The sequence below is a fragment of the Nyctereutes procyonoides genome, unplaced genomic scaffold (genome assembly GCF_905146905.1).
Source record: "Nyctereutes procyonoides isolate TBG_1078 unplaced genomic scaffold, NYPRO_anot_genome, whole genome shotgun sequence".
NCBI classification, from domain to species: domain Eukaryota; kingdom Metazoa; phylum Chordata; class Mammalia; order Carnivora; family Canidae; genus Nyctereutes; species Nyctereutes procyonoides.
The window spans coordinates 50,617,339-50,644,788 of record NW_026575131.1 but is presented as its reverse complement, the minus strand read 5'-3'; the positions used below and the strand labels follow the sequence as shown (position 1 = coordinate 50,644,788).

Genomic DNA, 27,450 nt, shown 5'->3' with positions numbered 1-27,450 from the left:
GAACACATTAGATGTTCAAAATTCCAAATAAAACGTAAATAGAAAAGAAAACCGGTAGATATAGTATGCATCCATTTCTGTAACTATATTTTTACATCTTACCTTTTTAATAAGTTACCATTTTGAGGCATTTATTCTGCACACAGAATTGTGCTAAGAGCTTTAAAGAAAAATCGTCACCATTTTGTAAGTAAGGAAAAGGAGACTCAGAAGTGGGCTGGTTTTGGTCGCACCGGGGGAACTCAAACCTAGAGCAGATACTGGGTCTTGCATCCTTAACAAAGGAGCTTACGTCCCTACGTTTTCGCTAGGAAAATCCATCCCTACGCCGAAAGTCTTGAACGACTTCTCACTTTCAGGAAGGAAACCTTTTAATTCCTCGTTCCGAGTCCCGGCAGTTTCTGAACAACAGCCTCGCTCATGACAACGTGCCTAATAAAGACGCCTATCAAGCGCCAGCTTGATTCTGATACTGGAGGGGAGCGTGGCTTACTTTAGGCACAAATCGTTCTGTACATCGGGGATCTCACGAAACGCCCGGGAGGACTCAACAATGGGCTCGAAAAAGAGAAGGCGCTCGGTCCCCGGTGGCTTTATTCAACCACGCCGACTGTGGTTGGCCGAGCGTGTGACTCGCAGATCCGGCTCTCACAGGCAGGATATGAATCCTCCAACTGGGCCTCAGCTTCCCCACCTGTGAAAGAGAGACTAAACGATCCCGAGCAGCTCGGCTCTGCCCTTCGAAGGCCCAGCCCGGCAAGACGACCGGACCCTACACTGGGGGTTGGTGGGACCTAAGAACTGGAGCGCTCACCAGCGCCGATCCCGGGGCAGCAACAAGAGCTGTCCCGCCGCGGCTGACACCTGCACCTCGGGTCTTCTCGGTCTCTAGCAAGAAATGCAAGGCGAGGGGACGAAGCTCTGCCAGGAAACCTCGGACAGAGGACGAACCTCCCCGAACAAGACCGTAATCCGGCCGCTAATAGGATACTCACGTGCCAGGCTCTCTGAGCCGTTTCCGCCAACGTACACAGGAGCAACCGGCGTAAGATGGCAGCCGCGCAGGCGCACAGGTTCGCAGCTGGGGAGACTCCGCCCCTCGACCCGAATCACGTGGCTACGCCGCTCAAAACCGCCATTGAAAAAAAAGAGCGGCGAAGAAGTCACATGACACAGTCTACCAATACAGCAAAGGGAAGCGCCAAAGTCCTTGTCACGTGGCCAAGGAAGGCTGTGCAATAGCCACTGTCACATGATCAGGGCCTCGAAGAGATAAACGTTTCGACCCCACGTGACCAGGAACGCAACGGCTGCACTCCGGCCACGTGACTGAAGCCCACCTTATCTCTTTTCGTCGCTCCCTCCCTCCGCCGCTGGGCCTGCGTCAAGCGGCAACGCGGCGGCAGGGGGCGGGGCTTCAACCGATCACGTGGCCCGCACCTCCCCGGCGCGCGCCCGCCCGCCCGCTCGCCCCCGGCCCCGGCTCCTCCTCCTCCTCTTCTCGCCATTGCAGTTGGACTCAGCAGCCCGGTGCGCACCGCGTGGCTTTTGGGGGGACACCCCGGCGGGCTGTGGAAGGAGGGCGGCGGCGGCGGTTGCGGTCGGGGAAGGGAACGCCGACAAGGTAAGCGTCAATGTGGCGGCGGCCGGGCCCGCTCCCGCCTCTGCCCCTCCCCCCGCCAGTCCTCCCACTCAGCGCGGGCCGGACTGAGGGGTTTCGGTGACAAGGCCTGAGGCGCCCCACGCTTCCCGCCTACGGCCGGTTCTCTCGCTCCAGCGCCTGGTTCATTTCTCCTTCGCCAGGCTCGCTCCCGCGCTCGGCCGTTACTCTCCCCCATTGTGCCGAGGAAACAAAATGGCGGCGGCGGCGGCGAGGGCCCGGTGCGCGCGCATCCGCCCCCCCTCCTCGCGGCCCCTCGGCCGGCAGCGGCGCCTCGCGCGGGGGGTGCGCGCGCACCGGGCCCCCGGCCGCCGAATCCCCCGGGCCCGGCTTTGTCTGTTGCGGCGCCCCGCGCGCACGCGCGCACGTGCTAGGAGCACACACCCCCCTTGGCCGGTAGCATCCTGGCCGGCGCGGATGGGGCGACCCCCTCCTCGTTCCTTTCCAGTCTTTGTCCCAGTCCCCGTCCCGGGTTCCAGGAGAGTCCCAGGTTCCCGAGGCGGGAAACGTCGCTGCCTTTGTCCTTACATGGCATGGAGACGCGGACCTACTCCCTGAAACCCCATTCCCACGCTGATTGCACAGGAGGCCTTTGTCGGTGCATGGGGTTCTCAAATCAGTAGTCCGCCAGGCCTCCCCCCATATCAGGACTCCTTTTGGCGGAGGGTTTAAGCTTTCCGTTTTTTTAGTTCAGGTGTTTCAATGATGATGAATTTTCATCAGAATGCTTAAGATTTGCATCTTTCCTCAAAATGGTGATCTGGTCCGATATGTAGGTACGCCAAAACTTGAAGGATTGTGACCCAAACGTGAGAGATTAAAAAGGTTTTCTACTTTATTTCCTCATATACTTGAGTGAGTGACTGAGTTGAAGTTTTGCTCCAGTTAATCCTGCGCCTGGATGAATTATCTGGGTTGTACAGTGATCTGCTTGCCCTCCTCCAGTTAATTTGGGCAGATAAGCCATCTCTTCTCAGTATTTCCAAAATTGGTTGATCCGTTACTTGGGATTCTGCTGACGGGACCTGATGGAAGTAAGGGAGTGTCAGTTTCCCTGAGAATTCTTCCTTTTCTGGACTCAGGTATTTCAGTGATTTTGAATCTTTTTGATTGTTTAGGATTCTGTCTTTAAAGTGAGTGGCCTTGTGACATATTTGGGTTCAACAGGAAAACCTAAGGTGCCACCCAGAGTTGCGACTCAAATTTAGGGCTTCAGACTCAGTTTTTCTCGGATACTGGGGTTGGGAATATCTGCGGATTGCTCACACTGCTGCCACTACGCTTTGTGGTGTGATGCTTTGTGTGTGGTGTCGTGGGATGTAGGTAACAGCAGCCAGTCAGGCTGTGAATGAAGTGTGGCAACCAGAAGCTCATTAATAGCTGGAAAGGGGGGAAAACAAGCCCCTAGTACTGGCAGGTGCTACTGTCCCTAATTGTGGGGGTCTTTGCTCCTGAGCTGTTTGTTGGCCATGTGAGTAGATCTTGGTCCCTGGATTTGTGAATGGAATCTCTGCAGGTCCTAGTGTTTGGAGTTGATTGGAGGCTGGCAGTTATTGCCAGGCTTGTTGGCCTTGCCAGCACCCGGTGCAGTATATCAGAGTTTCCCTACTCCTAGAGCTTGGGCAGGCCTAGGAATCACACTTTCTGGAGCAGAGTGGTGCCTAATCGCTTACAGTTTTTGTTGTTTGTTTGTTTTTGTTTTTTTTGTTTTTGTTTTTGTTTTTTTTTTTGCTTGAACTTGTCTAGTGCCTGTAGGCAAATATTCCTTTCTTTAGCCCCTTCTAATATATTTTAGAGGGTGGTTGTTTTTGGGTTTTTGTTTTGAGGCCCGTATTAGGAGGACTGAGGAATCTAAGGCTGTTTCTAGTTTTCTTAAATTCTACCTGTCAACTACATTGTCAAGAGTGGCTGCAATATTTTGATATCCCTTATTTGGTGCTCATTTTCATGTTCTCTGCATAAGTCCCCCCCCCCCCCAGGTGGGGACACTGGAAGCAATGATGAAGAAAGCTTTCTATAAGTCTATAAGCCTCTTCCCTGGGTAAGTAGTAGGCTTGTCAGTCTGTAGGCTTCAGCAAGATGTGGGGCTTGGAAATGTTCTTTTGTTTTTTTTTTTTTTTTTTTTTTTTTTTTTTTTTTTTTTTAAATTTTTATTTATTTATTTATTTATGATAGTCACAGAGAGAGAGAGAGAGAAGGGCAGAGACATAGGCAGAGGGAGAAGCAGGCTCCATGCACCGGGAGCCCGACGTGGGATTCGATCCCGGGTCTCCAGGATCGCGCCCCGGGCCAAAGGCAGGCGCCAAACCGCTGCGCCACCCAGGGATCCCCGGAAATGTTCTTTTGAAAGAGGCTTTACAAGTTTTCTTTGGGGGTCGCCTGGGTGGCTCAGTTGGTTGGGCATCTGCCTTCGGCTCAGGAGGCTCATGTCTTGTTCCCAGGACCTTGGGTTTGAGCCCCAAGTCTGGCTCCCTGCTGGGCGGGGAACCTGCTTCTTTTTTCCTGTCTCTCTGCTGCTCCCCTTCCTTGTGTGCATTCTCTCAAATAAATAAAATCTTAAAAAGTGTTCTTCAGGCTGCGTCAACTCCCACTTATTTACCTCATCCTCTTCCCCAATTCCTCCTAGTGTCACCTTTTATGGCCCAGAGGAATAATTCCCTTTCCAGGAAGCTTGGGTTTCTACTTCCTTGGATTCGCCCTTTGGTTACATCTTGTCATTAAGTTGATTAACCTTGTGCAGTTTTGAAAGATGTGTAGACATCACCATCCTAGTATTAAATGCATGTATGTCTTACAAAAGGGTGACATCAAAGGGGTGATTGAACCTTCATGAGAATTAGGATTTTCTAGGCTACGTATAATATATTGGATGCTTCTTATCTTAGCCAGGTCCTGGGAGAAAAAGATTTGATTTCTGTTCCCAGCGAAGGGGTTTGAAATTAAAGGCCAATAGTGGTTTGACAGCAGTCTACACATAGTGAAGCAGGTTGGGTCCCCTAAAGGAGGAGATTCCTTCAGATTCCTGCTGCTCCAACACTTGTCAGTTTTGTCTGAAACAACCAGCTTCCCTCTCTGCTCTATTATTTAGGGTAAGTTGATGCTGATTTTGTGGTGCTTATTTGCAGCATTAACGAAATAATGGTGAAATCAAGGTGGACAGGTGTTTGTTAGGGAGCCTTGTCTGTGTTCTAACTTTTAAACATTATTTCTCACCATTTTATGCTCTATTAAATCCCTTTTGATATTTTCCCAAGGTTCTTTAAAGGTGATTCTGTTATAAATTGTAATTGGAAATTCAGAAGTGGCTTGTAACTTCTGCAATTTTCAGATGTCTCGAGAAAGTGATGTCCAGCTGAAATTTAATATTTTTTCTTTTCTCATTGAATGTTAATGGGATGAAGAAAGTGACAATGTAACCCCTATTTTTTCAAGATTTATTTATTCACGAGAGACACAGAGAGAGGCAGAGATATAGGCAGAGGGAGAAGCAGGCTCTTCACAGGGAGTCCAATGTGGAACTCGATCCTGTATTCCGGGATCCCACCCTGAGCCGAAGGCAGATGCTCAACTGCTGAGCCACCCAGGCGTCCCAGTAGCCCGTAGTTTAAACAAGAAAATGAATTTGCTGTCCAAGGGCCATTTTCTTGTTTGCCATATGTGATCACTGAAGATCATTTATTTACAAAGCTGAGTATGCATCCTTTTAGAGTATGTAAATTTGCTCCAAATTATTTTATAATCTTAGGTGATTAGTGAGAAGTGGTGCTATTGGTATTTGAGATGCATTGTAATTTTCTTGATCATTCTGACCAGCTCTTTTTAAATATTTTTTTTCAAAGATTTTATTTATTTATTCATGAGAGATAGAGAAAGAGAGAGAGGCAGAGACACAGGTAGAGGGAGAAGCAGGCTCCATGCAGGAAGCCCAATGTGGGACTCGATCCTGGGACCCCAGGATAATGCCCTGAGCTGAAGGCAGACGCTCAACCGCTGAGCCACCCAGGCGCCCCTCTTTTTAAATATTTTTATTAGGGTTGTGGTTCAAGCTTAGTCTTACTGGGATATATTACAGGCCACTTGCTTTCTGCTGCTTCCTTTGGACTACTATTCTCTCATCTGACTGAGTCTGTTTTCATAGAATAAAATGTTGCAAGTTAGATTTGCTTTTCCATGATACATTTAGATTTTTTGCAGATTAATAATTCTTGCTATGTATTCATAATTCAGAAAAGCAGTCCAAATATCAACAATGTGGAAATAACTAACGTAGCTCCATGGCTTATAGCAACCCTTAATAAACATTTGTCCTACGGGTGACCTGTGCAGAAGCCCCACGGGAAGCGTAGTGGCTGCCTGGTGAGGGCTCACCAGTGACCGCAGCAGCACAGAGCAGATGTGATAGCTAACAGGAGTGGAGAGAAGGTGAACTGAGTTGATTTTGGTGAAGTTAATTTGTGTTTTAAAATCTCAGTTCTGGGGATCCCTGGGTGGCGCAACGGTTTGGCGCCTGCCTTTGGCCCAGGGCGCGATCCTGGAGACCCTGGATCGAATCCCACATCGGGCTCCCGGTGCATGGAGCCTGCTTCTCCCTCTGCCTGTGTCTCTGCCTCTCTCTCTCTCTCTGTGACTATCATAAATAAATTAAAAAAAATTTTTTTAAATAAAAAAAAATAAAATCTCAGTTCTGGAAAAATGCTTTGGGGGGGGGTTCTTAGAAAACTAAATAGGCAACCACCCTATGACCCAGCATTTTCACTTTTGGGCATTTATCCCAAAGAAATGAGTCTTTAGGTTTACGTAAAAGTATATACACAAATGTTCATAGTAGTTTTATTCTTGATAGCCAGGAGTTGGAAGCCAAGCAGAAGTCTTGAAGCAGGTGAATGGTTAGACTATTGTGCTAACATACTTCGGAGCAGTCAAAATGAGCAAATTTTCAATACACTACTGGAATTAATCTCGAGACCGTTATGTTGCATGAAACAAGCCAATACTGAAAGATTACATTCTTGGAGTGCCAAAATTATAGGAATGGTAAATAGATTAGTGGTTGGTAGGGTTAAGCATGTGGGGAGTGGTGGAAGGGTAGTGTGGCCAATCAACGGGGAACAGGAGAGATCTTTGTGGGGATGGCAGTGGTCTGTGTATCCATGTCTGTGTTGTGGTTAGGATATTGTACTATATAGTTTGCAAGATGTTACCATCAGGGGAAACTGGTTAGAGAGGACATACAGTTACCTCAAAATAAAAAGTTTTGTTTAGGGCAACCCTGGTGGCTCAGCGGTTTAGTGCCTGCCTTCAGCCTAGGGCCTGATCCTGGAGACCCGGGATCGAGTCCCATGTCAGGCTCCCTGAATGGAGCCTGCTTCTCCTTCTGCCTGTGTCTCTGCCTGTCTTTCTCTCTCTGTGTCTCTCATGAATAAATAAATAAAATCTTTTAAAAAAAAAAAAAGAAAGAAAAAGAAAAAGTTTTATTTAAAAGAAGGCCACTAGGGGCAACCTAGGTGGCTCAGCGGTTTACCGCCTGCCTTTGGCCTGGGGCGTGATCCTGGAGTCCCCGGATCGAGTCCTACGTCGGGCTCCCCGCATGGAGCCTGCTTCTCCTTCTGCCTGTGTCTCTGCCTCTCTCTCTCTGTGTGTGTGTCTCATGAATAAATAAATAAAATCTTAAAAAAAAAATAAAAGGCCACCATAGGGAGATGGGTGGGGGATGGGGTAACTGGGGGATGGGCATTAATGAGGACACATGATGAGCCCTGGGTGTTACATGCAACTGATGAATCACTGAACTCTGTCTCTGAAACTGGTAATACAATGTTTGTCATTTGAATTAAAATTTAAAAAACTCTAAAAGGGCCCTTACCCACTAAAATAATTCACAGTTGTGAATTTGCATACATAATCCACATCCTTTGAGAGGTGGTCATTTTTCTTTTTAATTGGCAGTGGGGGTGGGGGATGCTTTTGGGAGAAGTGAACAAATTGCACACCAAGTTTAAAAAAAAAACAATCTGGGGCACCTGGGTGGCTTAGGCAATTAAGTGTCTGACTCTTTTTTTTTTTTTTTTAAGATTTTATTTATTTATTCATGAGAGACACACAGAAAGAGAGAGGCAGAGACAAAGGCAGAGGGAGAAGCAGGCTCCATTCAGGGATCCCGACATGGGACTCGATCCCGGGACTCCAGGATCACGCCCTGGGCTGAAGGCAGGTGCCAAACCACTGAGCCACCCAGGGATCCCCTCACAGGCAGATTTTCGAATATTTCTATTGGTTCATCCAAGAGTTGTTGAAATTCCTCCTTTTATATATTGCGTTTGAGATTTTATGGTTGATAAAGCATCTTTCCACGGAGTCCTCTTTTATCCTTACTATTTGCAATTCTCAGGCATAGCTAGTGTTTTCCGTCTCCTGATTGACCCAGCTCTGAACAGTTAGGTAATTTGCTGGAGGGTCCCACAGTTCCTAGGTTGGACAGCCCTGGTGGGCACAAGCCAGAAGCTTTTGTCTTCCAAGATCCATAAATGCTCTCCTGTACCAGTGGGCCTGGAGTCCTGGGTCTCACACACACCAGTGGGAGTTCCAGAAGCATTTGGGGCGGAAAACATGTATTTGTCACTTTATTCAGTCGAGAAAACATGTTAATTAATTAGCGTACACCATCTTGGATTTTGTAATTTCTCAGAGTGGCATCCATAACTAGATTTTAGATTGGCATCTTCTGACTGGATTGGTTTGTTTAAAAAAATTTTTTTTTAAATATTTTATTTATTCACGAGAGACACAGGCAGAGGGAGAAGCAGGCTCCACGCAGGGAGCCCGACTTGGGACTGGATCCCGGGTCCCCAGGATCACGCCCTGGGCTGAAGGTGGCGCTAAACCACTGAGCCACCCGGGCTGCCTTGCTTTGTTAAAATTACTTTTCATATGTCTTTGATGATGTTGATCTATAAAAGTTTGTAGAGTCACTAGAGAGGAACACGTGTATCACTTCGTATCACACTGCAGAGATAGGGAAGCCAGGAGTGGGGTTTGGATCCTTGTACATTTCAAAGCCTAATTGATTCAGTCTCTTTGGTGAGCATCTGCTTCAGGGCAGTTCCCCAGAGTTGCTGGAATAGAGGTAGGATTTTGTGAAATACCCTGGAAGGGGTGGTATCTACTCTGGAAGATAGGCAGGGCCATACTTGTTAAGATGTTTCCACTACATCTGTTCATTGACTCTATACAAATGTTTGTTGATTCACCCATGCTGACTTGGGCATGTTTCTTTTCCAAAAGTGCCATGTATGTCATTCTAATTAGCAAGAGGTCAGAAAGGTGGTCATCACGCTATAAGGAATAGGTTTTTGTGGCTTAAACTTTTGTAACTCTGCATGCTGGGAGTGGGCTGGATTCTAGAAGAAAGAAACCTGATCCCTGTTAGAATATCCCCAGCCATGGGGCACCTGGGTGGCTTAGTGGTTGAGTTGTCAGCCTTTGGATCAGGTTGTGATCCTGGGGTCCTGGGATTGAGTCCCACATTGAGCTCCGTGCAAGGAGCCTGCTTCTCCCTCTGGCTATGCCTCTGCTTCTCTCCTGTGTCTCTTATGAATGAATAAAATCTTAAAAAAAAAAAATCCTCAGTCATACAAAGTTAATGTTTAAAATCCTGATTCTTCACACTCCAGTAGTTCTTGCTTCGGTTTCTTTTCAGAGAAGCCAGGCTGGTAAAAATCAGGCTTCCTTGTGCCCAGCTTTTGAATCGTAAAGGTAGTTGCAGGAGCAGCTTCTGTTTAAAAATTTTTTTTTAATTTATTTATTTATGATAGTCACAGAGAGAGAGAGAGGCAGAGACATAGGCAGAGGGAGAAGCAGGCTCCATGCACCGGGAGCCCGATGTGGGATTCGATCCTGGGTCTCCAGGATCGCGCCCTGGGCCAAAGGCAGGCGCCAAACCGCTGCGCCACCCAGGGATCCCGCAGCTTCTGTTTAAAGTTTGATTGGCAGGGGTCAATAGGTGTTGAAATGTGAAGTGTTGCCTATAGGTAGGTGGGTGTTGTGGGCTTTTTGCCAACAGGGTTCTTTGCTAAAAATCTTGAAAAGGAGGTTTCTGCTTGCCCAGAAGACCCCTGTCTATTAATAGATGGATTTCCTGATATTCAAGACCAGAGCAGCTGGCTTCTGAAAAACTGGCTGGGATGACAGATCTGGGTTCACATAAAGACAACGAGGCCAGATTTGTTGGCCTGCAAAGGAGCATTGTCTCTGGTTTTTCAGCATTTGTTTTAGTTCAGATAATTTATGTTCATACTCACTTTGTCCCCCTGAATCAGGAGGCATCACCATGAAGGCCTGGCCTAAGGGAGGAAGGCCCCAAGGGTGAAGTTCCCCAGTTGGGAGCAAGGTCTGGTGGTCAGGGGCAGTCATAGCTCAGTGACTCTCTTCAGGGGTACCTTCTGGGGCCTGTCTCTTGGAGCAGAGGGAGAGCACGTGCCTCAGCCGGCTGCAGCAGAGGCACACCCACGTCGGGAGTTTTAAGAGTGGAGGCAGCAGATGGAAAACCTACATGCGGACAGTCGCTGAAAGCAGGTGCATTTGGGGGTGTATTTGTGTCCTTGAGGTACTTCTGATAGGCTGGGGTTTTCTGATAGGATCTTTTTACCCATTGGTAGAAGAGTGATTTTTCTGCTCCCAGTTTGTCTTTGTCAGGTGGCATTCGTTCTTAGTAGAGATCCCCACGTTAACTATAGGTGGACTTCAGTCCCTTTTAACATTTTCAGAGTAGGGGAAAAAAAAAAAACATTTTCAGAGTAGGGAGTTGGAATATGGACCTCTCCAGTAGTAGTAGCAAATTAGGGTTTGGGATTTTTATTAAGTATCCTTATGGGCTCAAGCTTTTATAGAAATGTAATGTGCTGAATCAGTTTTGGTTATATATTCAGAATACGTTAGGGAGGCCTGGGTGGCTCAGTGGTTGGGCATCTGCCTTCAGCTTAGGGAGTGGTCCCAGGATCGAGTCCCATATTGGGCTCCTTGCGGGGATCCTGCTTCTCCCTCTGCCTGTGTTTCTGCCTCCCTCTCTGTCTCTCATGAATGAATAAATAAAATCTTTAAAAAAAATGTTATTATGAAAAATTTCAAACATGCATTAAAGGTGACACAATTTTACGGTGAACAGCTACCTGTAGATAGAGTCTTGGTTCTGCCATTGACATTTGAATTTTTTTTCTCATCCATCTTTCCATCTGTTCTGGTCATCCTTCAGTCCACATTGATTGATTGATGTATGCACTTATTGAACATCTCCGACATATAATCCATCTTATTCTTACATGTTTCAAAGTAGCAGAAAGTTGCAGGCTTCTGTCTAAATGTTGGCTAGAGTCAAGCATTTTTTTTTTAATTTTTTTTTTTTTTAATTTACTTATGATAGTCACAGAGAGAGAGAGAGGCAGAGACACAGGCGGAGGGAGAAGCAGGCTCCATGCACCGGGAGCCCGACGTGGGATTCGATCCCGGGTCTCCAGGATCGCGCCCTGGGCCAAAGGCAGGCGCCAAACCGCTGCGCCACCCAGGGATGCCTAGAGTCAAGCATTTATTTACAGTTCTTTTTTTCTTTAAAAATAATGCACAAAAAAATAAAAATAAAATAAAAATGCACACATCTTCTTGAGTATACCGTTCAACTAGGTTTTTTTTTTTTAAAAGATTTATTTATTTATTCATTCAGAGGGAGCGAAGAGAGAGGCAGAGACACAGGCAGAGGGAGAAGAGGCTCCCTGCAGGAAGCCCGATATGGGACTCTATCCTGGGTCTCCAGGATCATGCCCCCGGCTGCAGGTGGCGCTAAACCGCTGTGTCACCGGGTCTGCCCCCATTCAACTAGTTTTGACCACTGCATGCACCCAACCTCTACCAAGATGTAGACCGTGACTATCACTTGAAAAGCACTGTTCCTGGGTTTTCCTGCCACACCACTGTCCAAGGCAACTGCTGAGCAGTTTTGGCTTTTTTAGAACTTCGTATAGATGATAGCTTATTATTATTACTATTACTGTTATTATTAATTTTTTTTTTTTTTTTTTGTATTCCGTTGCTTCAAATGTAGCCAGTGGAATTCTTTACAGGTCAACTCCTTGTTCCTTTGGACCACCTACATTAGTGTGAGCACTTTCTTGCTTTCTGAACTGCAAATGACTGGGCTCAAACAGTTCTGGGGTGAGGTGCCGAATCAACCATTTCTCTGGGGAACTCTTTTTAGTAAGTTAGACATTATCAGTCCTGTAAAACCTGGAAAGTCTTAGCCACCTGAAACCTTGGTTTAAGCTCTTTTGTTTTTAAAGTCCTTCCGTTTGATATCTGTTGCAGAGGAGTGTAGCATGAAGAGATGGTAAGTGTGACATTAAACATTGGTTCCTGGCATCTTGTTGGGCTTGGAAGGAAGAAATTTCTTCTTCTTTTGTGCCAGGTAACTGTGTCCACAGGGACAAGGCACTTATCTGACCTGTCTTTCACCATCCCAGCAGCCAGCCCAGGTCTTGGTGTGGAGGAAGAACATGCTAAATCCTTGTCGATTAAATAAATACAGTTTTTTTTATATTTATTATTTATGATAGTCACAGAGCAGAGAGAGAGAGAGAGAGAGAGAGAGGCAGAGACATAGGCAGAGGGAGAAGCAGGCTCCATGCACCGGGAGCCCGACGTGGGATTCGATCCAGGGTCTCCAAGATCGAGCCCTGGGCCAAAGGCAGGCGCCAAACCGCTGCGTCACCCAGGGATCCCAATAAATACAGTTTTAAACATCAGCCTTCTTTATCAGATTGATGAGGTTCCAGCATAGATGTGGCCAGGAGTGGTGGCTGTTTAACATTGCCATCTCACCATCAGACTATGATTTCTTGATGGTATGCTTCTCTGTTTAGAACTAGGCATCTGATCGTTGGTTAAATTTTTAGATGGCATTAATTGGCTGCACTTTTGTTAGGACTATGTAAGTACATTTTGCAATTAAATTAAAAACCATAATGGCAGTTTTCAGACCTCACAAGTGAATGCTAACATTACCATCTCCCAGCTTCAACAGCTATCAGTACTTTGCCATTTTGTTTTATATTTGCCCGCATCTTCACTGCCTGCCTTTGCAGTATTTTAGAGCAAATACGAAGCAGGTACTTTGAACTGTAAATTTATCTTAAATACGCCTAGCAGGTAAAGCATTTTTTTTGAACACAGCTTTGATAACATATGTTCCTAACTGAATGAATGGTAAGTTATTCACATAGGACGCACTTTGTATCGTCACTCATCACTTAGCGCCCCCCCCCCCCCCATGGCAGCCTGGCAAATGGAGATCTTGTTGGTAGAAGTTGGTGCCATTTTGAAGGACTGTGGGATTTGTGCTGCATGCTTTCCATAGGTTGACTTGTTTAACTTTCACTGCTCGTGCAAAGGTAGAGGGGCCACATCCATGTTGCAGGTGTAGAAGGAAGCTTCAGGGCCACGTGGCTAATGGCTGGGCATGCAGGGATTCCAGCCCAGGTATGTATGGAAGCTCCTATTTGGCGGTGACCGAGTGGTTCATCAAGGGCATAGTGAACAGCCGAACTCAGAGCCTGGTCTCCACTCCTCTCCCCACTACCCCCAGCATAGCCTTTGACCCTGCTTGTCCTCTTGTGTACCTCTGCAGGAGCATCACCTCTTACTTCACCTTTCAGTTTTATAGTTCTACTTTGAAGCCTACAAATTTGGGCTCAGAGGTTGGGCGTCTACCTTTGACTAGGCGCCTGATCCCAGTTTGGGGATTGAGTCCCACATTGGACTCCCTGTGAGGAGCCTGCTTCTCTCTCTGCCTATGTCTCTGCCTCTCTCTGTCTGTCATGAATGAATAAATAAAATCTTAAAAAAAAAAAAAAAACCCTACAGATTTGCAATTAGATTGTTAGGTAGTCCTGAAGCATTGTGGGAAATTCTTGTTTTGGCCTGGCATGTCCAAGTTTGTCTTTGAAGCGTGTGCCTTCCAGGTGGAGTCTGCTGCCCTGCCTAGAAACTAAGATTGAAGCAGCTGGCTGTTGCGTGGTTGGATGGCATGGGATAGGTGGATTTCATTAGTTTTGTATTATTGTGATGGATTTCTTTTTTGTTATTTACTCATTTGGAAGATTTTAGCCTGGACCAGACTGTTTGCACAGAGTAGGAATTGAGTAGGTTGTAGTCAGCATGTTATTTAGAGCCCAAGATGGTAATTACAGCTATGCTTGTCCTGAAGACTTCTGTTGTGCACTTGGGTTCTCAAGGCCTCTCTGAAATGGAGCCCATAGGTGTGGTCATGTGGTGCTGTAGTTGTATCCACCTGATGTTTCAGAAGGTTCTTGCGTTTCTGATTTATAGAAGCCTTTTGGGGCTCTCTCTCTCCTGCTTTCCTTCCATTTCTTCATTACTCAAAGACCAGAGCTCCTTCCCTCTCTCTGCCTTCTCCAAACACCAAGATTTTGCTGAACATTTGTGTTGTTATCATTTATTGGGGGCTCATTGATTTGTGTGTATGTATGTTTTGAGGGGTTTTTTGGGGGGTAAGAACTGGAATATTTTACATTTAAAAAAATGAAAGTTGATGAGATAGAAATCTGCTGAATGTGGTGGGAATTCAGAGTTAGCTTCTAAAACCAGCTATTTTCATTTTTAGGGGATTTTATAATTAGTTGCTTGTACCTTAGCTTAGCAGTGATTACTTGGAAATAAAGATGTGTCTTGCTGGGTTAACAGTGTCCCTTTGGATGGCTGCACCACTTTCATCCTACTAAGTATCTGGCTACTAAAATTCATCCATCTATGAAATATTTGAAACTAAAAAGATTTTCTGATCTTATAGATAGTTGAAGTATTGATAACACCAAGGAAATCTGTCACAATTTGAAAAGATAAGCAAACATTTGATTTCCAGACACTACAGAAAAAAGAAGTAAAAATGGTAAGTTTTTTTTTTTACTCATACTTATTTCTTTATTCATAGTCAAAGATGCAGCATTTTCTCCAAGGCATTTGATTCTCCTTTCATTAGACTTTTTGAATTATAAAATACTGCTACATAGGGAAAGAGTTCACCCGCATATATATGTATATACACATATATAGATATATATAATTATGTAAAGTTAAGTGTGCCCCCTTTTGACTGCCTGGAGAATGAACTGCTGTTCCATCTGGTCCTGCTTCTCAGACCTTCAGTAGTGGTCGTGTAGGTGGCTTACTTTGACATAAATGATAAGGCATAATTCTGAGTTGGGCAGCTTGAAAGAGAAGTGGAGGATCACTTGGTGTCTTTGTGGTTTTTAAATGAGATTTTATATTTCTAGCGTCCGATGCGAATTTTTGTGAATGACGACCGCCACGTGATGGCAAAGCATTCTTCTGTTTATCCAACCCAAGAGGAACTGGAGGCAGTCCAGAACATGGTGTCCCACACAGAGAGGGCTCTCAAAGCTGTGTCTGACTGGATAGATGAACAAGAGAAAGGCAGCAGTGAGCACACTGAGTCGGAGAATGTGGACGTGCCCCCGGAGGATGAGACCAAAGAGGGGGCTGGGTAAGTTTGAGGTTTGGTGGGGGAGGGATCCTTCCTGGAGAGACTGGCCAGCATAGGCATGAGTGTCTCCTTTTCTTCCCCAGCCTTCCAGGGCCTCTGGGTTCTAGCTGCATTGAATTCACTCACTGAGCATACTTTGGTCTGTCCCTCAGGGAGCAGAAGACTGAGCACATGACCAGAACCCTGCGGGGCGTGATGCGAGTTGGCCTTGTAGCAAAGGGCCTGCTGCTCAAGGGGGACTTGGATTTGGAGCTGGTGCTGCTATGTAAGGAGAAGCCCACGACTGCCCTCCTGGACAAGGTGGCTGACAACCTGGCCATCCAGCTCGCTGTGAGTGACTGTTTCCACCGGGTGGGGTCAGGTCATGCTCGTTGAGGATGCAGAACAGAGGAAGGCTCATTTGTCCTGTGCACACTACAAACCCACCTTGGCACGTGCTTTGCTTGTGCCTTATCCATAGGTAATGGGCAGGATGCTGCAGAGCTGCTAAGATTCTGTGGACAGGGCCTGAGTGACTCTGATGGGCCCAAATTTTCTTGTCAGCTGGGAAAGACTTGGTGCCCATGAGGTGCCAGACTATACTGTTCTAGGGTTGCAGCAGGCTAGAACTCTAAATCCACACACAGTTGGGCAGATGGGTTGGTGTATGGATGGTTGAATAGAAGGTACTATTATTAACTCTTCCTCCCTGATCCAAAACTGGACAGAAGAACTTTTTAAAAAGCAGCTTGTTTTGTTACAAAATAGTGTTGTATAAATAATAGCCTCTGATATTTTTTAAGAATTTACTACACCAGGACAGCCCCGGTGGTGCAGCGGTTTAGCGCTTTCTGTAGCCTGGAGCGTGATCCTGGAGACCCTGGATCGAGTCCCACATCAGGCTCTCTGTATGATACCTGCTTCTCCCTCTGCCTGTGTCTCTGCCTCTCTCTCTCTCTCTCTCTCTCTCTCTCTGTCTCTCTGTCTCTATGAATAAATAAAATCTTAAAAAAAAAAAAAGAATTTACTACACCAGACTCTTGGCCAGGTGTGTTGTTTATATGTATATCGTTTCCTCCTCGAAACAACCCTTTGAGATAGGATCATATCGTCTTGGTCTTTTTATCCATCCATCCATCCATCCATCCATTCATTCATGAGAGACAGAGGCAGAGCAAGAAGCAAGAAGCAGGCTCCATGCAGGGAGCCCGATGTGGGACTCGATCCCGTGACCCCAGGATCATGCCCCAGGCCCAAGGCAGGCACTAAACTGCTGAGCCACCTGGGGATCCCCACATCTCAGTATTTTAGAAGATGTGACTAGGGTGCAAGGAGCTGAGTTGTTGAACCCTGCACTCCTGGTTGTGAGTCCTGGGATTTTAGAACCTCCAATCGTCACCACCATATGCTGCCTCCTTGGGACACATTTACCCTCCACATTCACAGGATAAGCACAAGAATAAAAAAAAGAAACTAAGAAATCGCATTCCTTAAGGGAAACACACTTCATTTTCACACGTAAATGTGGATTTTTTTTCTACGTGGTGACTAATAATTTGAGATTTAGGATAGAGGTCAGAATTGAAATGTGGAATTAATGCAGTATAGTAGATACTTCTGGAGAGCTATATTTCAGGTGAATGAAGCCCTAAACTTTGTTTTGGTGGTAATTTTTTACATTAATTTTAGTCTATATTTATAAAAAGTATATTCATTGATGAAAGTTACTTTGTTGTAAATGTTTTTAAAGGAAAGACTTTTTTTAAAAAAGTCTTTAAAGGAAGATACAAATAAAGTATTTTTATTGAATCAGATTAGTGTTTTTTGACTAGGGCAATTTTGACCCCCACAGAGGACCTTTGGCGATTTGGAGAGATTTGATGTTGTGACTATGTGTGGGAGGGGGCTGCTGCTGATAACCACTAGGTAGGGGCTGGAAATGGCTGCTTGGTGTCCTCCAATACAGAGGTTAGCCCCACAGCCCAGGAATATCCGTAGCACTGAGGTGAAGAAACCCCGGTTTAGATTTTTCAATGTGCATCTGCCCCTCCCTCAGTGTGACTTTTCCTGTATTGTTTCCCCTAACAAAAATAAAATCGTAAGAGCATGAATTTTCTTCATCAAGGCATGTAACTAACAACAACAACAAAAAATGATGTAACTGGTACAAAGGAGAAAGCAGAAGCCAGGTGAACATCCTTTTATAGATACATGTGTTTGCAGCAAGTACTTGCATATTTTTGTTTGCATTATGTACTACACGTTATCTTACTATGCAGTTTTCTTGCCACATGGATGGCTGCTCATCTCCATATGGAAAATACCTGTGGTGGATGCTCACTCTGCTGGGTGTTAACACTTTGCACATCATATCTGTGTAAGCCTCCTGCAGCCAGATGCTGTGGGTCTTGTCACGAAGTCCATTTTACAATTTAGAAACCAGCATCTTAATGAGATTAAATAACTTATCTAAAGTTACACGACTACCAAACAACAAAATGAAGATTCACACCCTTGTCTCCTTTTCCCAGACCCTGAAAATCTTACTGTTGCTTTGTAAAGCTCCCTATGAAAAATCACTTCTTTGCGTAGTTAGAGACCCCCACTCTGGAGTACCCAGAAAACGGCAAGAGACTTGGCAAGAGGGAGGTACTGATCCCTGGATGAAGGCACCGCTGTTGTGTCACAACCCAAGAAGTTGACATGTGTGCTGTGGTAACCAGCGAAACAGCTGTAGATTGCCTATCTTGAGGAAGTGTGTTTGAAAGTTGCATTTTCTTTTGTAGGCTGTTACAGAAGACAAGTACGAAATACTCCAGTCTGTTGATGATGCTGCGATTGTGATAAAAAACACAAAAGAGCCTCCATTGTCCCTGACCATCCACCTGACATCCCCTGTTGTCAGAGAAGAAATGGAGAAAGTATTAGCCGGAGGTAGGGAGGCTGAGAAAAGCCAGCAGGACTTTGGAAACTCGGTGTTCCCTCGCCAGTCAAATGTGCTATTCAGTTTTAGACTGCTTTGATAAAAGGCCGTCCGTGTAGCTTTGGCCACGTACTCTGAGGTCACATCTCCCGTTCAGTTTCAGTACTTGGGAGTTTGCACTAAAAGTGAGTAGCACTTTTTTCGTAGAGGATTGCACCATTTTTGTTTTATCTTTAATCCTTGAATGTTTTCATCGGTGTTACACTTGGTTTTTCTGTTGAGCGTTCTCTGGCCTTGGAAAAGTATGTCCCTGGTGATTTTATGGCTTTTAAATTATGGAAGACAACCAGATGGTTTCTGCATGAACATCACGTTGGAGTCGTGCAAACAGCTTGTGTTGCAGCAGAACCGAGGGCTGCTTCGCTTGTCCTCTTCCAGGGGCTGCTTTTATCAGCTGCCATGATTGAAATGCAAAGAGCTGGTACAGAGTTTTGGATAAAGTTGTGAACAATTGTGTGATTTTTCGAACCAAAACCTCAGAAGCTTTTGCAATTGAAAGGCCACCAAGGGCCCCTCATGCCTTTCTTCTGTGCGGACGTTTTTTTAATCCGAGATCTCACACCACAGAGTGAAGGTAACAGGCCTTATCCAAATCCCTGACACATGAGTGGCAGCAGTGACAGTGCTCCAGTTCTGCTGCAGCAGAGGCTCACACTTTGCGCCCTCGTTGCTATTCTTTGGTTACCTTTGGTTCCGATACCTGATTCCAATTATCGATTTAGGGACGCTGGACCTTTGACCAACAGGACTCTCTCTGTCAAGGGCTGGGGCTAGGGCAGTCCCGCCTGGTGGGCGGAGGTGGTCCCCTTTGCTGCAGATGCCTCAGGGGATGGCCGTTGTGGGAAGCAGAGAAGGGAGTTCATTTCCACTCCCCCCACCTATTTTGGGGTTTTTTGTTTGTATTTTTGGGGGGGTTTGTTTTGATTTTTTGTTTGGTTTCGTTTTTGGGTTTTTTTTTTTGTTTTTTGTTTTTTTGTTTTTTTGTTTTTGTTTTTTGCTATTGAAATTTTTAGCATAGCTAATTTATTGGGAGATCATGGGGAGGAAGCAAGGTAATTGTCTATTAGAAGATAGGATCCACCTATCTGTCCCACTCCCCCATGGGATTATTCCTTCTAGAGTAACTTCCCACTTTTGCTTTTGTTTTTGTTTTTTTTTTTTGGAAGGGCCTCCGATTTTTACGATCTCCTCAAGGCAGAGTTAAACGCACTCTAGCTTCTCCTTCCCTGGTCTAGGGTGGAGATGACTTGAGATTCTGGGAGCCTCAGCTGCCCTTTAGGAAGCTGCCACATCCCCTTTCCACCTGACAGAAACCCCTTGGTCAAACTGTGCCTTGTCTTCTTATTCCATCCATGAATAGAAACGCTATCAGTCAACGACCCCCCGGACGTTCTGGACAGGCAGAAATGCCTTGCTGCCTTGGCGTCCCTCCGACACGCCAAGTGGTTCCAGGTTTGCATTTTGTTCTTCTATTTGTCTTTTGGTAGAGAATTCCTAAGTTTTAACTTGGCTAACTTTCACCATAAAGTTTCGGTAACGTTGAAGATCTCTGTGCTGAACTTAGCACCTGCAGGCGTGCAGCTGCTAACGGAGCGCGCATAGACAAATTTGACGTCCCCAAAGGAGGCTTGTGACTGAGTAGGTGGGCTGCTGCTGCTTTGTGCCAAGAGTAACATTGTTCTTGTCCACAACGGTGAAAGCGCTGCTGGCCACACACTTGATGGTCTTGAACGTTCACCGTTTACCCTTGACAAAGTAGCACCCTGAGACTTGTGTTTTTCATGTTTGCCTTGTGTTTAGGGAGGTTCCCTGGTGTAAAGAGCCTGTGCTTTGTTCTCTAGGCCAGAGCCAACGGGCTGAAGTCGTGTGTCATTGTCATCCGGGTCCTGAGGGACCTGTGTACCCGAGTGCCCACCTGGGGTCCTCTCAGAGGATGGGTAAGGACCTTCATAGCTGTGGCCACTTGGGGGGGTCATGGGTACAGACTTTCTCCCATATCCCAAGAATATGTTAGAGTAACTGGGCTGGAGTGGTCGTTTGGGGTGTGGCCAGTGCATCCCTGTACTGGCCATTTATTAAACAACTACTTCATGCCATCCCCTGGGAGGGGGATGAGAGCTAGACCAGGATATCCATCTCTCCTCCCCTCCCCCATCCACCCACCATAGTAGACTCAGAGCTCAGCCTAGGGAGGGGGCTGCCGGGTAGCACATTTACTGTGATCCACGAAGAAGCCTTTTTGTAGCTGTTCTTGGACAGGGGTCAGCAAAGTGGCACCTATAGGCCAGTTCTGGCCAGCTGTCTCTTTATCAGTAGCCCATAGTTAAGAACAGTCTTTATTTTTTTTGCCTCTTGGCTCACACAGTCTGAAAGATTTAATGTTTGTCCTTTTAAGGAAGAGTCACCAGGCCAGGCTCTGGTTGTCCTGTCTTTGGTTTAGCCTCAACTCATGCACTTGGAGGGGTTTGACACCCCCACCCCCCACAACCCTGGGAAAACACACACACCGACAGCTCCTTAGTGTTGGCTGCCCACCTCCTGCACAGTGGCGCTAACTGTACCTCTTGCCTTTCAGCCCCTTGAGCTTCTCTGTGAGAAGTCCATCGGCACTGCCAACAGACCAATGGGTGCCGGCGAGGCCCTGCGGAGAGTGCTGGAGTGCCTGGCGTCGGGCATCGTGATGCCAGGTTGGGGCCTTGTGCTTTGCAAGTTGCAGGGAAAGAACAGGGATTGAGGCCCTGAGGCCACTTCCTGGCGGGTCCCCTGACCGGGTTAGGGCAGCAGCCGCCCCGTGTCCCCCTAGGGCTGAAGCATGTGACTACCCTCTTGCACCATCATATCCAGCCCTGTGTCGGCTCCGCAGCTGTGACTCAGGGCGGATCCGGGGCAGTGGTGACCCACTCCCACGCGAGCTCCTTGCACTGAGACACGTGGGTTATTTATCTCACGGACTGGACGCTGAGTGGGTCACCGAGCTCAGCGTGTTTTCCAGAGCTGGGTGTGGATGTGGCGTGGGGGGTAACGCACCTGGTTCCCTCAGCCAGCACAACTCTTCCGAGATGCTAAAAGATAATCCTCTGCATATCTTCCTTGTTTCCTGCCTTCAGATGGTTCTGGCATTTATGACCCTTGTGAAAAAGAAGCCACTGATGCTATTGGGCATCTAGACAGACAGCAACGGGAAGATATCACACAGAGTGCGCAGGTATAGTCATCGCCATTGCCAACGTGAGCCCTTACCCAGTCTGTAATCACTGGCTTCCAGTTCCATTACTGGGTATTCTCAGGGTCGCCACTGGACTCGTAGGCTCAGGTTGGGGACCGAAGGTGAAGGGATTGTGCCTGATACAGGGCGCCCCAATCTGGGCTGCTTCTTTCCCTTGGCGCCACGCGTGGTTGTCGCCTGTCCCCTCAGCCTGCTCGAGTGCTACTTTTGGACACCGAGTTCAGCGGGGAGATGTATTTGCTGTGTGCACTGCTCCAGGGTCCTTCCCTTGCAGGCCCACCACGTGGCTCCGTGTGGCAACCAGTCCCCAGGTTGGGGTCTCCTGTATTCCTCTCGAGGGGGGTGGTCACAGGCTGGCCTTCCCCCACAGCGAGGTTGGGTCCTGACAGTCAGGCCCTCCCCTGGCTGTTGGGGGACCCCTTGCTGTTGTAGGGGAGACCGTTAGCAACCCCCTCAGCTCCCACCCCTTCCAGAAGGCATTAGCGAGCGCACACACCTTGGCGGGGAGCACAGGGCGGCTGAGTCAGGTCCTCTTCCCCTTCTCCAGCATGCTCTGCGACTTGCTGCATTTGGCCAGCTACATAAAGTTCTGGGTATGGACCCTCTGCCTTCTAAGATGCCCAAGAAACCAAAGAATGAAAACCCAGTGGACTACACAGGTAAGCATGCCATGGGCTCAGCCCCAGGCTGATGGTGTCAGCGTGGACTCCAGCAAGAGCACAGGAGGGATCTTTAGCCTTTTGTTTGTTTGTTTTTTTCAGTTCAAATTCCCCCCAGCACCACCTACGCCATTACACCCATGAAACGCCCTATGGAAGAAGATGGGGAGGAGAAGTCCCCTAGCAAAAAGAAGAAGAAAATTCAGAAGAAAGGTACTAGTGTTTGTCTTTAGCACTTGGTTTGTCTTTTTCCTGGCTCGATTAAAAGTCCTCCCAAAGTGGTGAGATGCTTGCTTTTGCCTTAATTTCCTCAGATGTGATACCAAAGCCCGTTTTTAAATGACTAATTGTGGTGCGGGTCTGGAATACATACGGGGTGGTTTTGCGTAGCACCATGCCATGGGAGGCCGTCGGAGGAGCTGCCGCCTCCCACCTCCTCGGTTAGCCTCAGCTGACGGCGCACCACCGTGTCGGTGTTCTCTTTCCAGAGGAGAAGGCCGAGCCGCCTCAAGCAATGAACGCTCTTATGAGACTAAACCAGCTGAAGCCGGGACTGCAGTATAAGCTGGTTTCTCAGACTGGTCCAGTCCATGCCCCCATCTTCACCATGTCTGTGGAGGTAGATGGCAACTCCTTCGAGGCTTCTGGACCGTCCAAAAAGACTGCGAAGCTGCATGTGGCTGTGAAGGTACATGCCAGCAGTGTTGTGTACCGCGTGCCTGTTCTGTGAACAAAAGCACTTTTGCACCTTGGGCTCCTTTAGAGCCGTTATATGTTATTGAAACCCTCGATGTGGACAACACGAGGCTTAGGGTGTGTGAACACTGAGATGGGTGGATATTTTAATGTTTGCCAAGTCACACATGAAAGAATGGCTTCATCACTGTGGTTGACAGGCAGAGAGTCTCTGAATGTGGGCGAGCGTCAGAGTTTCAGGGGGGTGGGATAGGCGGGAGGGGGGAGAAAAAAACACCCTCTGGATTCCTGGCTGCCACCTTAGGAGCTTCTGATTCAGGATCCTGGGGAATGCGAGATCTACGTAGGTGACCCTGGTGCTACATCCCCCTCCGTAACTGGGGAGCCTTGTGCATGTCCCCCTGCAGGTGTTACAGGACATGGGCCTGCCTACTGGCGCTGAAGGCAGAGACTCCAGCAAGGGAGAGGATTCGGCTGAAGAAACAGAAGCAAAGCCGGCTGTGGTGGCCCCTCCGCCTGTGGTGGAAGCTGCTTCGACTCCCAGTGCTGCCTTCCCCTCAGATCCCACTGCCGAGGTGAGCACATGGTGGGGGCTGACGTGCCCGACAGGTTGCAGCAGACAGTCCTGTGTTCTCTGAGCCAGGAGGGTTACTGGTTCTTGTTATCTCTCCCCCACCCCATAAAGAGTAGCTTCATGTCTAGGAGCCTGTACAGGGAGCGGGGTGGAGCCTCTGAGCCACCACCAAGAGGCCCTTGCTGATGTTGCCCCAACACCCAGGGCTGTGGTGGGATAGCCCTCAGTTGAAGTCAGGCCATCCCCCAGAGATAGGGTATGGATGGAGGCAGTCCCATTGCTGGGAGGCCCTCAAAGGACTTCCAGAGCCTGGGAGGCAAGGGTGTGAGGGACAGCAGGGGAAATGGACTGGAAGGGCCTCTGGCATGTTTGGGGGGCGGCTGCCATCCTCCACGTGCTGGAAAGCCCTTAGCTGAGTTTTTTGGTTTTCTTTTCTGTTTTCCCTGAGAACGTAAAACAGCAGGGGCCGATCCTGACCAAGCATGGCAAGAACCCTGTTATGGAACTTAATGAAAAGAGGCGTGGCCTCAAGTACGAGCTCATCTCAGAGACTGGGGGCAGCCATGACAAGCGCTTCGTCATGGAGGTGAGCAGCCAGCTCCCAGGAGAGTAGTCACTGCCCCAGAGGGAAGCATTGGGCCGCCCTGACACACATCTGTTCTTCCCAGGTCGAGGTGGATGGACAGAAATTTCAGGGTGCTGGCTCAAACAAAAAGGTGGCAAAAGCATATGCCGCTCTTGCTGCACTAGAAAAGCTATTCCCTGATGCTCCTCTCGCCCTGGAAGCCAACAAGAAGAAGAGAGCCCCTGTGCCTGTCAGAGGTGGACCGAAATTTGCTGCTAAGGTGAGTAGTTGTCCCCCGCAGTCTATGGCCTGAGCTGGAGCTCTCCTGTGTTTGGAGCTTGAGGTGAATGCAACTTGTCTCTGTTCTCTCCCCTGCAGCCACATAACCCTGGGTTCGGCATGGGAGGCCCCATGCACAATGAAGTACCCCCGCCCCCAAACCTTCGAGGGCGGGGAAGAGGAGGGAACATCCGAGGTCGAGGTCGAGGGAGAGGATTTGGCGGCGCCAATCATGGAGGCTACATGAATGCCGGTGAGGACCCTTGTCTTGTGTTGTCCCAGGGATCTGGCTTGCTCCCTTCAGTGAGTGGGGCCCCTGGGGTCAGGCTGGGATAGCAGGAGAGGTCGGGGAGGGCAGACCCACCTTCTACCCCCGTAACCCTGTGCATTCCTTTCCAGGCGCTGGATATGGCAGCTATGGGTATGGAGGCAACTCGGCAACGGCAGGCTACAGTAAGTGTGTATTTCTCTTTGTCTGAGGTTGGGGAGAAGCTACAGCTTAGCTCCCACACCTGAGTTAGAGCAGGGTGGCCCACCAGCAGCACCCTCCCTGAGATTTAAGAGTGGCACGCATCTTTTCTGAGTGATTAGGGCAGACAATCCTCCAGCCCCATCCTGCAAAAGTGTAATTTGTTCTTTAAATGTTAACACACGTTTGTGTGACTCGAAATTTCCTTAAAAGTCAAAATTTTAAATTTCTCTGCTTTAAGCCATGCGAAGCACCAGTCCTGTGATTATGCTTTTCCTGACAGTGCACAGCTCTTGTCTTGAGAAGGAGCCTTCATTGGGGGGTTACAGGAGCAGAGAAATCTAAAACATGAATTTCAAATGTGGCGCTCTGTGCCATTTTTCAAAAGAATTCTAATTTTTTTTCTCTGCTCTGTCTCCCCCTTTTGTAGGTGACTTTTTCACAGACTGCTACGGCTATCATGATTTTGGGTCTTCCTAGAGCATCTAAAAGTATTGCACACAAAATCAACTTTTTACTCCAATTTTCTCGAACTCCAAAACCCAAAGTGTCCGTGCTGTGCCCCTGTGCTTCACTGGGTTTCTCAACCGTGGCTTGTCACCGCAGCTTGTCTGAAACTCTTAGCCTGCAGAATTTAAGACAATGGCAGTTTTTATCGTGATTTGCCTTTGAACTTGGTCATATTGAAGTTCACAATAAGTGGAAAACAATTTTCAGAGAATGCATTTTTGTGCAGAATTGCACAGAATTCTAGAGCCAGCGTTGGTCAGCATCAAGGCAAAAGCCCACCTTTGCTTTTTATGGAAAGCATTACTTTATTTAAGAGACAGATAATGATGCATTTTAATCTACCTTTGTCTTAATTTACAGCAGGTTTTGTATGAATTTTTAACCTTTTAACAAATTCCCAAATCTGGTTGATGCCTTTGACAGTAATGAAAACGATTTTATCACATCTGAATCCAGAGCAACTGGCTTTTTCTTTTTCTTCTTTTTTTTTTTTAATCTTGTAAAACGTGGGGAACATTGGGAATTGTACATTGTGCTAAGTTAACCTCTCCCGCCTTTTGTAAATGCTCTGGTGGGTTCTTGTTTGGGGGTGTGGTATTTTGTGGCTGGTTTAGTTAGAGGTGAACTCTCAAAGGTATCAAAACTGTGCTTCCATTATTAGTGTGGGAAACAGACAGGCTTTAAGGGAGAGAGAACGTGGAATTTTGCAAGTCCTAATCATAGCTGCAAATGCATGGGATTCTAGAGTTTGTTTTAATGGGGCTTCAAAATAAGCAGAAAGACATAATGCGTAGCCCGATTCTCCAGTGAGGAGCTGGCCTCTCTGGGCCTGTGCTGTTGGGTATGCAGCCCTGATGGATTCCAGAAGACCTGGAATCTTCTGCCCTCTCACCTCAGGGTGCAGGCTGGAGTTTCTGACTTCTCCCTGTGTGCAGAGGCACACAGAAGCAGTCGGGTTCTTTACAGAGACCCCCGTTTCCTGATGGCAGTCCCTTTTGGAAAGAGCATGGCTGGGCTCTAGTCAGTAGTCCTTTGTGGCGAAGCCTGCCTTTGTGTTGACTTGCAAGATTTTGCGCTTCTTCAGGCAAAAACTGGTCAAAACGGTTACTATATAATTTGTTCCCAGAGGTTTGAAACATTCAGTGAAACTTTTTAAAACTTTGCATGATGTATTTTTTTTCTTTTTAGAAAGTTATTGTTTGAGAATAATGTCTTTTTATACCAGGAAATAGTTATCCTGAAATGACGTTGAAAACTTCTCCTTCCCTTTATTTTTTTTTAATCAATACATGTTAAAGTAACAAGTCCTCAGTACTTGGCGTCTTCATTCATTCCTGTGCTTGAGGAGGGGTGCTGAGGTGCTCAGTTTAGGCCGTGGGGCAGCTTAGGTGGCGGGGTTCTGAGAGGGGGTCTGCAGAGGATCTCCTGTCCTCCAGCCTCCTTGCCAGGCCTTCGCATGTTTGCTCTCTTCGCATTGTGGACCATGTCCTTCTCCTTGGTGTTTGGCTTTGTGATGGGGGCGGGTGGCGGGGTGGAGGAGGCCGCCTGAAGAAAATAAACTGATGTCACAGATCAGTTTTATCCAAATTATTGTTTCAACAACTCAAGACCTAGCAGTGTGGGGTGCGCAGCTCCAGCGGGTGGGAGGGACGCGATGACTCCCAAATTAACTACCCAAAAGGCGGGGGAACCCTTCATGCTAAATACGGGAAGGAAGGATGGGCCGGAAGGATGGGCCGGTGTGGGAGTGTCCCCTCCCCCTCCCACCCACCCTGGGCACACCAGGGTAGCTCCAGGCTGTCTGTAGACTGGCAGCACCAACCAGCAAAAGTGAGTGAGCCCACCGGCACCCCCTGCCCAGGGAGCCAGGAGCTCCACTGCCCCCTCTGAGCACTGGGGATTGCTCTGCTGGGCTTGAGAGTTCACCCACGCGTCCCGGCCTCCCCTTCCTCCCACCTCACCTTAGCTGACCCATCCCCCATCGGCCCACCTGACTGTCTGGTGGGGGCAGGGTGTGGGCATACTTGTCCTGTGGGATGGGATCTCCACGTAGGAGGACCAGAGGAGGGTCTCACTGTGACATGCTCAGCCTCTGGATCTGAGGATGTGGCAGCCTCCCTGCACGCTTGGCAGTCCATGCTCGGTCCACCTGCCCCTGGCAGCTGTGCTGGGAACAGAGGGGCCCTCTGGAGCGCCCGCTGAGGCTGTAGCTTGAGGCCTGGCCTGGATGTTCGGATCCTAACTTTTGAGCCAGCCTCCTTTGGCCCGAGAATCAATCCCTAAGTC

The 27,450-nt window shown here is 47.7% G+C and overlaps 1 protein-coding gene across 6 annotated transcripts in view; it reads left to right on the top strand.

Moving 5' to 3' along the window:
- The first annotated feature begins 1,430 nt into the window (after positions 1 to 1,430).
- ILF3 (interleukin enhancer binding factor 3) overlaps positions 1,431 to 27,450 on the top strand; it is a 32,542-nt gene continuing 6,522 nt past the window's right edge. For 2 of the 6 annotated variants that reach the window (XM_055343277.1, XM_055343275.1), the window contains exons 1-17: positions 1,432 to 1,624; positions 14,511 to 14,609; positions 14,995 to 15,224; positions 15,377 to 15,554; positions 17,990 to 18,137; positions 19,547 to 19,638; positions 20,028 to 20,123; positions 20,762 to 20,873; positions 21,294 to 21,391; positions 21,960 to 22,071; positions 22,174 to 22,284; positions 22,560 to 22,759; positions 23,175 to 23,342; positions 23,802 to 23,927; positions 24,010 to 24,186; positions 24,285 to 24,438; positions 24,585 to 24,638. In XM_055343277.1, coding sequence (XP_055199252.1) covers positions 14,607 to 14,609; positions 14,995 to 15,224; positions 15,377 to 15,554; positions 17,990 to 18,137; positions 19,547 to 19,638; positions 20,028 to 20,123; positions 20,762 to 20,873; positions 21,294 to 21,391; positions 21,960 to 22,071; positions 22,174 to 22,284; positions 22,560 to 22,759; positions 23,175 to 23,342; positions 23,802 to 23,927; positions 24,010 to 24,186; positions 24,285 to 24,438; positions 24,585 to 24,638 — 2,059 coding nt within the window. In that variant the 5' untranslated portion in view covers positions 1,432 to 1,624; positions 14,511 to 14,606. Of the gene's footprint in view, positions 1,625 to 14,510; positions 14,610 to 14,994; positions 15,225 to 15,376; positions 15,555 to 17,989; positions 18,138 to 19,546; positions 19,639 to 20,027; positions 20,124 to 20,761; positions 20,874 to 21,293; positions 21,392 to 21,959; positions 22,072 to 22,173; positions 22,285 to 22,559; positions 22,760 to 23,174; positions 23,343 to 23,789; positions 23,928 to 24,009; positions 24,187 to 24,284; positions 24,439 to 24,584; positions 24,639 to 25,084; positions 26,476 to 27,450 lie in introns of those variants that run through there. The other 4 variants (XM_055343278.1, XM_055343279.1, XM_055343274.1 and 1 more) reach the window with 4 other exon arrangements.